We start from the raw sequence: 14811 nt of genomic DNA on the forward strand, positions 1-14811 counted from the left end.
ATATAAGCAAGGTATAGTCTGAGTTTTCACCATATATTTGCAGACAAAATAAAAATGTGGGTTGGATAACTGAGCAGCTAGGTGCATTATTCCCACACTGTGGTGATTAATAGATTAGTACTGAGCAAGACGGCAGCTTCTGAAGGCATGCTGATGAGCTTAGTCCTTGTTCTTGGGATTCTGAACATTTTTATCTGTGACAGATGATGGTTCAGCAAATCTGGAGCCATCAAACTTCCAGAGAGAAAAAGATCCAACAAAATAAATATTCTCAAATATCTCAGCCAGCTTGAAGGTCTAAAGTTGTTTTTTTGGTAATGGAGTCATCCTCTTCTCTCCTCTGTCTCTCTCTCTCTCACACACACACACTCACACTCTCACACAGATACATGTTCGGTGGGAGTTGGTTTAATAGCAATTTCAGAAGACCCTCTGTTTTCGCTGGCTGTGTTCATCCCTCTCTAGCATGCTAATAGGCTGGCAGTGATCTTGATTTTTGGTTTGTGAATTCAACCTGGGGACAAATGTCACTGAAATGCCAGGCTAGGAAAAGAATTGCCTTCCAGTGAAAGGTAGTGAAGGCTCAAAATACTTAATTAAAATGCTTCAACTAAGTCTTGCATATTATGGCAAAATCAATATATAATTATGAAAAAAATCAAATTAATTTCAAGCCAACCAGTTAATTGTCAAGAGGAATTTTTTGTGTGTATTGCTATTGCAGCTGTTGCTCCAGAACATGTTGACAGGCTAAGAAATGGTGATTAGACAGAGAGCAAATCAATTGAATGCTAAGCTTTGAAAGACAAAAGTGAACATGGTAATAAAAATAATTCACTATCTGAGGGGATAGATGAAACATGTTCAGTACTTTGTCAACTGTTGTTTACGGATATTTTCTGCATTGTCCTTAATATAACTCCAGGTCACCTGAAGCCTGGTTCTGTCTTTCACGAACTGTAAACTGGGGAATGTTGCTTAGCCTCTCTATGCCTCAGTTTTTTCATTTGTGTGAGTGGGTATGAAATAATACCTATTACATAAGGTTGCTGAGGAATAAAATGAGATGGTATCTATAAAGCACTTCTAAAACATCATCTTCTGGCACACAGCTCTTAAATTTTTTCTTTTTGCATTTCTACATCTCTGTTCCATGCCTCTCCCATCTTTTTGTTCTTAAGCAAAAGACATACAGAGAGTACAACAAAAAAACCGTTTTCTACCAAGTCCATAGCTAGACTATAAACTGTTGCTCCCATTTTTTTCCTCCTGCCCCAAGACATCTTAGTATTTGATGTCATAGTAATACCTGGCGTTGATGTAACACCAGGTATTATATCAGGAACAGGTATTATGTCCAGTTCTATGTCGGGAACATCATTTACATTGTATCTGACCAAGGTCTGTTTCTTTATGTGCCCAGCCAGTATTAAATCATCTCCCTAGTCATCACATATGCCCATGAACCCTTCAGCTGAGTTAAGAATTTTTAAGAACCACTTCCTCTATCCTAAATATTTAAGAACTGCATATCTCATCCAGAACCACACATCTATTTAAACTTTCTTAATCCTAAGAATAACAAGGGAACTTACTAAAATTGATTTATCTAGATTCCTTCCAGACCATTTAAGATAGAATTTTCATGACAGAGTGCTGAGTTGTCAGATTTCAGTACAAATTCCCGAGGAGCTCAAAACTTTTACAATATGTAAAATTGTTAACTTTGGAGCTTGAATCCAGAAAGCCAAAATCAGGATTCAAAAGTTTTGGAGATATGACTTCTGAGAATTTCTGATTTTACCAAGTACCCCTGGATGGATCTCCTAGAAGCAATATTACTTGCATGTTATGTTTCTACCCCTTTGATCAAATAAGAAGGTTCTTTTTAATACTCTAGGTCAGATACAACATGGAAAAGTTCATGTCTAGGAAGGGTGAAGAGCAGAGCTGTGTTCACAAAATTCCTCTCTCGTGACTATTATGATATGATTTGTTGCTTCTTATGTGAAATTTGACATTAACAGGAATACTTTGTTAAACGACCTCAGTATACAGTAAATTCTGCACCTTTTGTGATAAACATTTATTTTATATTACTTCCTAAAGATTATTAATGAGAGTCAACTCTTTATTCCAGTATAACCCACTCAAAGGGACTTACCCTACTTTTTTCCTTGTGATATTAGTTAATAAGACTATATAGGTTTGAAGTATACATTTCTATGATACATGATGTGTATATTACATTGTGTGCCCACCACTGAAATTCATACTGTCTTGCAACATCATGAATATGATCCCCTTTACTCTTTACTACCCTAACCCTTTACTATCCTTCAATCCCCCCTTCCATCTGCTAACCACCATGCTGTTTTCTGTGTCTGTGAGTTTCACTTTTCTTTCCCACATATGAATGAAATCACGTGGTTCTTGGCTTTTTCTGATCGACTTGCTTTTCTTAGTATAATATTCACAACGTCCAACCATGTTGTCACCAATGACAGGATTCCATCCTTTCTTATGGCTCAGTAGGATTCCATTGTATGCATGCACCACATCTTCTTTACCCAGTCCTCTGTCAAAGGACACTTCGATTGTTTCCGTGCCACAGCCACGTAAATTCAAGTGCTACAGTGAATATCAAGTATCTTTGCAAATAAACATTCTCAAGTTTTTTGAGTAATACCCAAAAGTGGAATTCCTGGCTGCTGTGGTACCTCTCCTTAATTTTTTTGAGGCCTGCTATGCTGATTCCCATAGTGGCTGTACCAGTTCACATTCCCATCAGCAGTGAATGAGGGTTTCTTTTTCTCCACAACCTCTCCAGCACTTGTCATTACTTGCCTTGTTGATAAAAGCCATTCTAATAGGTATGAGGTGGTGTCTCATTGTAGTTTTAATTTGCATTTCCCTAATAGCTAGTGAAGTTGGGCATCTTTTCATATATCTGTTGGTCCTCTGCCCATTTTTTAATTGGATAGTCTGGTGTTGAGATGTATGGGTTCTTTATATACAAGTATTTGTATATTAACCCCTCGTCAGTGCTGCTGTTAGCAATTTAATATCATCTCCCATTTGGTTGGTTCCACTCTCTTCTGGCTTGTAGAGTTTCTCGTGAGAAATTTGATGATAACCTAATGGGCATTCTTTTATAGGCTACTTTCTTCTCTTCCCTGGCTGCCTTGAAAATTCTTTATTTGTCAATAGTTTTTGACAGTTTTAATACAATGTGCATGGAGAAGGCCTTTTTGGATTGAGGTTATTAGGTGTTCTGTTTGTTTCTCAGATTTGAGGATCCAGCTCTTTCCAGGGTTTGGGGAAGTTCTCATCAATTATTTGTTTGAATAGACTCTCTGTGCCCTTCTCCCTCTCTTCCTCTTCTTCTACTAATTTTACCTTTAAACTCTGAGCCAGAAAGGCATGAATTATCCCAAATATTTATAGCCTCCCAAGCTAACATAGTACTTGTTACAGAGTCAAGCGTAAGCTTGCTTCTGCAGGTTTGTGTTGCTGTTGTTGCTAACATTGACGGGTCCTGCATAGCCGGATTTCTAAAAGAAAGAGTCATAAAATTCCCTAACAGCTGCTGAGATTCTAAATGGATGTCCCTACTGTTTTTACTTTTGAGTGCCTCTCCTGGAATATTAACCGTTAAATTCCAAATTAGTATAGACGTACATAGTACCAACATTATGAATTGCAGTGTTGACGGTTTTGTGAACATTTGCTGTAAACAGGTATGTCTTGCAGTATTATAGTATTCTTTACTAGAAAAGCTCTAGGATCTTTACTAGTTACAAATGTAAACAGTCATTCTTTAATTGAAACCTGTTTAGATATCTAAAATATATAAGAGTTTGTTGTATTTTTTGTTAGCTGTAAAGCATTTTTGGTTTTGAAAACATACAACCTTATTTCATAGGGACATGGTTTCTTGCCATCATATACACACACCGCCTATCAAATAGAAAACAATTATACATTTACTAGCAACATGAAATTCCTTGCCTATAACTGAAAAAAAAAGACACACCAACTATTTAAAATTTATTAACTTAGAATTGTGTGTCTACCAAGCAAATGAACTGTTCCCTTTATGTTTTCTGACAGGAAGAAGCGCTGCATGGGTTTCGAGTGAGTGATTACTTTGAATATATGGAAATTTTGGAACAAAACTACCGACCGGTGTTGCTGAGAGACATGCGGACCATTAGAGCCCAGAGCACGTAGATTCTAACACAAAGGGACTTGATTGTTTCCTATCTGTGTCCATGACAACATACGCTTTGTGAATACACACTTTGTAAATCAATACTGTAAATGAAGTAATGTCATGATATATCCAAGTAGTCGTTAGCTCAGTTTTTGACATGAAATGAATTCATTTAAGATTGTCGTTTTGTGTGGTTGTTTTAGAAAAATCGAGCTTACTTACGCTTCTTTATATTTAAGAGATATTTCCAACCTAGATCTCCGCCTTCACCAGATGATTGGAATATTTTTCCAGTGAGTTTAGAAGGTAGCAGCAGTATATTAAATAATTCTTTGTCTCACCATAAAAAGTCCTTAGAGACAAAGAGAAGAGAGTTGTTTTTATTTATTTTTTATTTTTTGTCTGCACATAAAAAGAAAATAGACAAAACCACAACTGCTTATTTGACATGTGGAGAAAAATTTAAAAATCATATTTATCATGGCAAGTTGTAGGATAAATGTCCTCAGGCATAATTATGTTTCTAGGAATTACGTTTGATACCTATATCAGTTTATAATTTTCCATATGAAATATAATCTCTACATGGTTCATTTAAAAGATAGATTAGTTATTTTATACTGATAAGAATTTGACTCTTATTAGTTATGCATTTTCCTTGGTGATAGATTTGATTTGTACTGAATTGAAAACGTTAAAGAGAATAGATTTCTAAATTATTTTAAATTACCAACACTATGTTTTATTTAAATGGAATCTCCGCTTCAGTGAGATTAATACAATATTCTAGGGTCTGTTTTCTTATAACTGTCACATTTCATATATGAAAGATAATATGTAAAAATATTAAGTTGTTAATTTTTCAGTCAGCAATCTCAACAAGTTTTTAAGTCAACATTAAAGCCATTCTGAAGCTTTTTTGCCTTGTCAACACACGACGGCTGACCCACACACTCATTTTTCCCTTAGTGCGATGAAGCACCCGGCGCCATCAGTTTCCAATTCTGTGGTATCTGGGCCATTGCAATACCAACCTTCCAGAATCAGGTTTTATCCTATAGGTGCCAACAATAGCTTTTCAGTAATGGTGTTCCTAAAGGGCATTAAAAAGTTGAGTAAAAATAATGGAGCAAGTTAGTTTGACATACTGCTCACTTGACCACTCACTGGTATGAGTTAAGTAAGAGAGTCCTAGGTGACCCAAAACACCGAGCTTAGTGTGTTTTCAAACTCCATTTTGAAAAGCTCTTCCACAGAAGCAGTTACACATGTTTATGCATCCATTATGTTCCATTCTGTTCCTGAGTTACTATTAATTAGTCCTAAGAAACCTACAGCTTTATTTTTTAAATCTCTTACATGGTAATTGGATATACAAGTGGAAAAGAAACTATAACATAATTTTACAATATCCATTGGTGATTTTGATTGAAACTGAGGTAAGTTCTAGATGATAACAATCACATTTTGGAAAATTAACTTCATCTGGAGCCAAACTTCATTTGGTTTTTAATTGACAAAATGTATTATGAACAGTGACAAAAACAATGAGCAATTTGGTGAAATAAAATCTAAAATACTTGCATTTTACATTTTAGCTCTGTACATGTTAGCTGTTGTATAGATAACACTGAATTACTTTTGCACCTATTTTTATTTTAAGAATATTCTGTAGAATAGAAATAAATACAGTCTTGTCTTGCCTCTCAGTTTTGTTTTCAATTATTTAAAGTATAAATTCATAGGATAAATTTATTTCTAATTTTGTGAAAGGACTTCATACATTTTATAGGATTTATTGTAATAAACCATATCATGATACAATGTAAACAAATTTGAGTAAGTACACATATGTAAAATATTTGAATATCTGTCTTCAAAGTGTGATCTTTGTAGTTATGTCTTCTTATGCTATATAGGCATCTAAAGAATCTTGGAGGTAAATAAGTCAGAAATTCATGTAAACTTTTCAACAGGATTCTATGTAAATTTATGATTATTAAATTATGATGTGCTCTAATTTGATCTTTCATTTCCAAGATACTAAAGAAATTTCCTTGGTCATTTCATTAAACAGGTGTGTTTTGAGGGTTACACATACAGTTAAATGTTTTTAATATTCAGGATAGGAAAATTGAGATACAACATCTCCACTCAAGAGTCCATAGTCTTCATGTGATAAGAATTTTAAAACTATGAAAATACAGTTAGTTATAAGGATGACAAGTGAGAATTGACCTACAGATTTGGTGATTTTGATGAGCAATTTTGGTGGGTTAGTGAGGCAAAAGTTTGGTTGGACCAGGTTTAAATGATACCGAGAGGAAAGATCTGGTAACTGCCCTCTCAGTGAGTATTGCTGCACAGGGAAAGAGAATAGGTGGGTGGTAGCTAGAGGAGGCATGGGATCGAAAGGCTTCATTAAGATGGGATTTGGAAGTGTGTGTATATATGGATGGAAATGATGCAGTAAAGAAGGAGAAATGATTCTGAAGAGAGAAATGTAGAGTGAATGTCATGAATTACAGATGGTTGGGGAATGGGATCTAGTGCATAAATTTTGGAATTAGCCTTTGCCTGGAGCATAGACGTTTCTAGTAGCAGAAGAGGAGTTTGTATAAATGAGCAAAGATACAGGGTGGGCATTTCTGGAAGTTATCGTTTTCCCAGTGAAATAAGAAGAAGGTCATCAGCTAAAAGTTGGGATGGCAAAAACTGGTAGATTTTAGGAGATAAGACTAAGTGGAATAGTTGTCAAGGATGCTGGGAGAGTGAATGGAATAGGAAAATATAACTGTGACCTAATAGTATGAGATGAATTAGCCAAATTGCATATTTTTCTCCAGCTCCATTTCACTGCGAAGGTACAGGAAGAACTAGGTAGTGAATTGGACAAGCATTTCTTACCAAACCTAAAGCACAAACCATACCAAAAAATTGATAATTTTATAGACTTCCTCAAATTTTAAAAAGAAAAAATCTCTTTAGAAGACACTCTAAAATAAATGAAAAGCCACAAATTAATAGATTTTAAAACACACATCTAGTAAAACATCTTGAATTCACATTATAAATATATTTAACCACTCAATAATAAGAGAACAAATAATGTGACAATAAAACAAGCTAAATATGTGAACAAAAGCTTCACCAAAGAAGATATACAGATGACAACTTTGCACAAACAATGCTTATCACCATTAGTTATTAAGGAAATGCAAATTAAAACCATGGGAGATACTAAATGACTAAATTGAAGAACATACACAAAATAAAAGAGAAATACCTGGTTGCAAGGGTTGGCAAGGAAGCAGAGCAACTGCGCCTCTCATACATTCTTTTTTAAAGAATGAGAAGTACAACAGCTGTTTTGGAAGTTGAGCTTTTTCTTTCTCTTTTTTCAAACACTTCACTGTGTGACTCAGCAATACCCCTTCTAGATATTTCCCCAAAGGAAATAAAATACATGACCATACAAAGTCTTATACATGAATAATAATTATAGCTTTATTTATAATAGCTTTATAATGGAAACAACCCAAACCTCAACCAATGAATGGGTAAACAAATGTGGCTTACCCATGAAATGAAGCCATTCATCATTAAAAAGTAGCCATCTACCGATGAACACAAAATCATGGATGAAACTGAAAAGTGTTATACTAACTGAAATGAGACAGTTGCAAAAGAATTCATGCTGTAGGGTTCTATTTATACAAAATTCCAGACAAGGCAAATCTATACTGACAGAATATGAGTGGTTTCCACAGACGGGCACTGGGGGATGGGGATGGAGAAAGGGGACTTTCTGCATGGAGGCCCGGAGCACATCGTGCAGCTGCGTTCCTAAGATTAACTCTACTTGTTCATGATATTTTCTCATTTTTATGTTACCAGATTTGATTTGATAAAATTTTGAATTTTTATATCTATGTTCACAAGGAATATCAGCTTGTAGCTTTCTTTTTCTGATTTTGATATCAGGGTAATGCTGGCTTCATAAAATTAGTTGATAGATTTTCATCTTCTGTTTTCCAAAAGGCTTTTGTATTTGATAGCATTTTCCAGTGAAGCCTGGAATATTTTTTCTTTGTGTGCGTGGCAAGATTTGTAATAAAAACATTCAATTTCTCTACTACATGGCTCTTCAAAACATCTATTTATCCTTAAGTGAGGTTTGGTAGTTTGTTTCCATCAACAAGTCAAATTTATTGGCATCAAATTAATCATAATAGTACCCTGTAACCCTTTTTAATATGTATAAATGTAGTGATATCATCACTTCTTTTTTATAATGTTGATTTGTATCTTTTCTTTCCTGATCAGCCTGGGTGGGTTTATAAGTTTTATTGATGTTCTCTAAGATTTAGCTTTTAATTTCATCAATTTTCTCTATTTTTCTGGTTCTGGTCCCTTTGATTTCACCTGAAACTTTATTTACTTGTATTTACTTTCAATTGGTCTTGTTTTTGTAGTTTCTTAAAAGTCATTGTTTTGAGATCTTTCTTCTTTTCTAGTAGAGGTGTTTGGTGCTATAAAATTCCCTAAAAATTTTACCTTACCTGCATCCACAAATTTTGATATGTTTATATATTTTATATGTTATATGTATTTTATACTGTAGTCTTACAATAAATTAAGCTAGAGAAAACAAAATATTATTAAAATCATAAGGAAGAGAAAATATACTTACAGTATTTATTGAAAAAAATCCGCTATAAGTTAACTCGCACAGTTCAAGCCCATGTTGTTCAGGGTTTGACTGTGTAATGAAGGCTGGCTGGGTCTTACTTTATATGGTACTTTATATTATTGTAGAATACCCAGGGATTTTATATTTGCCATCTCATTTAATCCTCAGAAAAATTTATTAAGTGGATGTTATTCCCAGTGAATAAAATGAGGAAAATGAGATGTAAAGAGTTTTCACAGCTGACTGTGTGACCAGGCTGTTTTGAAACCAGGTCTTCTGACCTCACTATCATTGCTTCTTCTAGTATTTCATAGATGCCTCTGTGATGGTTTTATTTTATTTTAAAAATTATACTTACTGGGGTGACATAAGATTATATAGGTTTCAAGTATACATTTCTATGATACATGATCTGCCTATTGTTTTGTGTGCTCACCACCCAAAGTCAAAGCCACCATATATTTGATCCCCTTTACCCTTTACTGTCCCCCTACCCATCTTCCATCTGATAACTACCATGCTGTTGTCCGTGTCGTTTTTTGTTTTTCTTACTTGTTCATTTCTTGCTTTCAGTTTTATATGCCACATATGAGTAAAATCATATGGTACTTAAAATTTTCTGTCTGATTTATTTTACTCAACATGGTATCTTCAAGGTCTATCCATAAACATCTTAGCTCTTGTCCCTTCCCACCTCTCTGGTTTGCTTCCACCTGCTTCCCTTCAGGTGTTTCAGTATGTGGATCAGACATGTTTGTGCACTGATCAGGGAACCCTTTGCTGATTCATAGATCTTTAAACTGTGGAAATTTCAAGGGGAGAGGCCAGAGGGACCTCTCACTACCGTTACTTCGATCTCCTGTTTATACATTTTTACTTAATTTGAAATACTTTGAAATTTACCTTTGTATTTTGTTTGATCTGTGAGTTACTTAGAAGTGTGTAATTTAGTTTCCAAATATTTGAGTATATTTAGGAATACTTCTATAATAGATTTCTAGCATAATCTATTGTGATCAGAACATCCATTATATAGTTTCAATCTTTTTAAACATTTATTGAAACTTGGTTTACATCCCAGAATATTGTCTACCTTGTAAATATTCCATGCACACTTAAAACAAGTATATATTTTACTGTGTTTGGTCTGTTAATCACAATGAGATCAAATTGTTTGGTATTGTTGTCTGTCTTATATATCTTCACTGATATTTCTAGCTACTTGTTTTAGCAATTATTATGAATATTGAAATTAACTGTAATTGTGGATTTGTTTCTCCTTTCAGTTTTGTCAATCTTTGCTGCTTCATGGCTTTTGAAGCTCAGTTACATTAGATATACAGACTTTTATGAATGTTACATCCTTTTGATAAATTGATCATTTTATCCTTATGAAATTACTGTTTATTCCTACTGATATCCTTTTTCTGAAGCCTACTATGTCTAATATTAATATGGTTGTTTCAGGTTTTTGGATTTTTGTTCAGAATTTGCATGATTTTACCTGTTATTTTACTTTCTCCCTTATGTATTTTTATATTTAAAGTGATTTGATTATAGGCAGCATAGAATTGGTCTAGCTTTCCCCTTCTTCAAGCCTGACAAATTATCTTCTAATTGGGATGTTTAGGCCATTTACACTTTATGCAATTATTGATATGTTTGGGTTTACATTTTATATTAACAATTTTTTTGTTTTTGTTTCAAATGTTTTTATTAACTTTTTTATTATGCCTTTAAAAAAATATTTTATTTATTTATTTTTAGAGAGAAGGGAAGGGAAGGAGAAAGAGAGGTAGAGAAACATCACTGTGTGGTTGCCTCTTGCAGGCCCCTACTAGGGAGCTAGCCCACAACCCAAGCATGTGCCTGACTGGGAATTGAACTGGTAACCCTTTTGATTCCCAGGCCTATGCTCAATCCACTGAGCCATAGCACCCAGGACATATTCTGCCTTACTTTTGATTAATTGTATGTTTTACTAGACTCCATATTATGTCTTTCATTTGTTTAGAGGTATTTCTTTATGTTAGTGTTGCTTTCAGTTTTATGTTGTACGTCTTGTTATCCCACTTTCCCTTCTACATTACACCACATCATGTTTAGTGTAAACTTTACAACCCATAACTTGCAACACTTTACTATATCACTCTATTCCAACAGATTTTCTCCTTCCTCGTAAATTATAAAATGTTTCCTACCCATCCTGTATCTGTATATCTCTATCTATCTATCTATCTATAGTCTTAGATGCGATTCCTTATGTTACTATTTGGAATTGCCTTTTAATTTTCATTGTTATTTAATACCAACATTGTTATTCAACAAATGTATCATTAGTAAATATTTTTCTTAGGGATGTTATCTTCCCAAGTTTAAGTATAAGCTTCTTGAAGATGGAGGCAATGTTGATTAATTCTTATCTCCCAGAAACTCTAGTGTTGGCGCATAGCAGAGTAACACACTGTTTGCTGAATGAAATATCACACTTGTTTTGAATATCACATTGAGACGGAAGGAACAGAGTTTGAAACATTGGACCAAATTTCCATCTCAGCTCCTTACTTGCACTAAGGATGAAATAACTTATGTTTTTGGTACAGATATGTTTTCTGTTTACTAAGGAATATATTTTTAATAGAAATAATAGTTCACTAAATCTGTTCGGCACAGGTTGTCACTAAAATGTGCATGTGTAAGAGTTTTCCTTCTGTGTGCAGGGAGGTGTGTGCTCGTCCACATGTGCCACTCTGTTACTGCTTGTGGATGTCATTTGGGCTCTAACATACATCTGAGAGGCAGGTGTGACCTAGCCTGGGAATCTGACCAGGATTTGAAAACCAGACTGCACCTTTTGAAATATATCATGTGTACAAATGCGTGCTTATCTAGTATGTATAAAAACTGGTAGATCAGTTTGGTGTTTGTATAGTCTGTCTTTGTAAAAAACATCAGAGAGACAGTCATTATGTCCTAAATTACATATTTTGGAAAGCAGAAGTCTTGAACATCTGTTGAGAGCTCCCCTAGCAAAGCGATATTGAATGTTTCCAAATTTGTTCTCACTAAATGTAGCCTCACTATTCCTTTATTACACATGATAGTTTAGACGTGGGCTGACAAACCACAGCCTGTTTTTGTAAGTGAAGTTTTGTTGGACCACAATGCTAAATTGTCTATGTGTTGTCTATTGCTTTTGTCTTACAGTGGCAGAGTTAAAGAGTTTTGACCTGCAAAACCTAAAATATTTATTGTCTAGCACTTTACAAGAAATTTTTGCCAACTCTAGTTTAGAGTATAAATTAGGCAAATGAATCCATATCTACTTTAATAGGATGAGGTGTTTAGAGATACAGAGTTCTAGAAGACTTCCAGTCTAAAACCTTTATTTTACCAATGATGAAGCCAAGGCTCAGAAAATAGAGAGGAGGTCCTGAGGTCATACCGAGGGGAAATACAATGCAGTAGGGAAAATGAGAGCTCAGGAGGCAGACTGAATTGAGATCTCGGTTCTATGATCAAGTATTTTAATCCCTCTGTGCCTCAGTTTACTTGTTGGTAAAGTGAGCGTAGTAGTGGTATCTACCTCATAGGGTTATGATGTAATTAATGCATGTGTTTATAACAACTCATTAGTAAGCATTCAGTGAGTTATACCTATTTTTATTTGCCATTTTGTGGCTAGTTGATGGCATCTTGGCCTGGAACGTTGCACTTCTGACTTCAAGTTCAGTCCTCTTTCAGTTGTATTATTTATTTGTTAATGTAGTCATTCAATATACCTTTATTAAATTCCCACTGTGGATCAGGCCCTTGGTCACCTATGGTTCTAATCTTTCCTGCATTTAGATTTTTCTAGGAATAATTCTGTTTTTCTATTTATGTCTTGTTTATTAGTTATAAAATCACAGAAAAGAAATAAAAATCTTGTACAGTCTAATATTATACATATTTGTGTAGTTTATCCAGTTTTCTCATGTTTTCTTCTTGTTTTCAAAGGTTACTTTTTCATACTTGAGACTTAGTGATGTAAACCAAATTGCTGTATAATATATGACCAGTTTTTGAATTGTTTTATATTTTCCAGTGATAAAGCAATATTTTCTTTTCTGTGGCATAAAATTTTGCTAACATGTTCTTTGTAGTAAGACTGACACATCTTTTTCAGCAGAATATGATGAGAGAGTTATTACTTAAGTTGGTGCCAACATACTTACTTATCTGATGAGATTAAACAGGGTCAAGTCCGTTAGCCTCACATAAACTCTAAATTTTCAACACGAGCAGTGTTTTAGCTTTTAAAATCAGTTAACTTCTTTGGCATGTTTCCCACCCCATATTCTGTTGGCAGCAGGCCACCATGAAATGCTAGGAAGCATGGCAATGATTGGACTGTCATGTTTGCTAATAGAGTGCACTAGAGATACACTTGGGGAGACAGTTATTAAAATGTTAGCTTTTAAAGTTTGATCATCTAGTCTAGGATTTAAGTGTTGAGCTGCTTTTATCACAATGTGCCTGCTATTTTTTATTGGATAGCACATTTATATTTAGCTTTTTGCTTAAATGCTAAAGTTCATCTCTTATAGATCATCTCTAAAATATGATCATTTCTCTTACAACATCAAATATAATTAACCATAGTTTCACCGGAAATCATCAGATAATGGCAAACAATTTTTTTTGGTCAAATCATCTCTATATTATGTCCATAACTACCTACATTTTTTCTTTCAATTTTCCTCAAAAGAAATTTTTAAATTTGTATTTTGCTTGAATGTACTTATTAGAATGGGTAATGGGTATGGTAAGATTGGTGATGTTCACCAATCGGTATCCTCTTTCTGGACTAAGCATATGACAGGGCATTTGATCAGCTTAAACAATGCTATGTGAGCAAACCAAAGCATAAATAGCAGATTTGCCTTCTCTATGGGTTTTCTTTTTATCTTTCTTGGTGCCCCTGGAGTCTGGATGCTTGAATTTGTGAAAATCACAATCTTTCTCCAACCGACACTGGACTGTGGCCTGAGAAAGAAATCAATCTTGCATTAAGGGACTGAAATCGTATGGTTGTTTATTACTGTATCTAGCACTGAATGCCCTGTTATCTTCTTTGAGTTTTCCCGTTCCTGCACCCCTTTATCTGAATAATTTTTATGTGCCCAGATGGGTGTGTTCTTAATTTCATAGTGTTTTATTAGATTTTATATTGAGGATCTAAGTGTATCATCTAGTAATTACAATTAAGACATTTTATTTGTATCCTTTCCTGATATTTTTACCAATTAGCAAACAGTTTCAAGGACATAATATATACCATTTGACTAGAAGATAGGTGTACTATCAAGGGTGAAAAGCTGGGACATCTGAAGAGAGCCATTAGAGTATGCGTTGGTCTCATCGGTGAACTGATGTTTGATCCCAGTTCTGTATTTTGAATATTACAGAATATGATCATTTTTAGCACATGTAATCTAATTCTACTTTCTTCACCTTGACATTTAGAATCACATGTACACTAAAAAAAATGTTCCCAAGTTTCATTGTCTACCATGCAGGTAAAACGACTGCAGACTGGAAAGTTAACGGGACTCAGAGAAGGCACTTGAGGGTGCAAGAGTAAGGGTATTTCAGTTGGGTTCAGGATGGGCAGGGAGACCACACTAATACACACACACACACACATGCATGCACACAATTATGATAAGGTTAGAGTATGTTCCTGACATATTTAGCCCAGTGAAGAGGCATATTGAACCAGAGTAGATGCCACATACTTAGTGTAGGTTCTCTTGGTCCCTAAGTCAACAGTAAGGGAAGTTTATATGCCAGTGAATATACAAAGTGTAGTTTAAGATTCAAAAAGAGCTCAATTTTCTTTTGTAACCATTATTTTATG

At 34.5% G+C, this 14811-nt stretch overlaps 1 protein-coding gene across 2 annotated transcripts in view; it reads left to right on the forward strand.

Moving 5' to 3' along the window:
• TBC1D32 (TBC1 domain family member 32) overlaps positions 1–6230 on the forward strand; it is a 181799-nt gene extending 175569 nt beyond the window's left edge. For both annotated transcript variants that reach the window (XM_037045843.1, XM_037045842.1), the window contains exon 34: positions 4114–6230. In XM_037045843.1, the coding sequence (XP_036901738.1) occupies positions 4114–4233 (120 nt within the window). In that variant the 3' untranslated portion in view covers positions 4234–6230. The remainder of the gene's footprint in view (positions 1–4113) is intronic.
• Positions 6231–14811: the final 8581 nt, after the last annotated feature.

This window comes from Sturnira hondurensis, unplaced genomic scaffold (genome assembly GCF_014824575.4).
Source record: "Sturnira hondurensis isolate 20B ecotype Veracruz unplaced genomic scaffold, ASM1482457v3 Scaffold0004474, whole genome shotgun sequence".
Taxonomy (NCBI): domain Eukaryota; kingdom Metazoa; phylum Chordata; class Mammalia; order Chiroptera; family Phyllostomidae; genus Sturnira; species Sturnira hondurensis.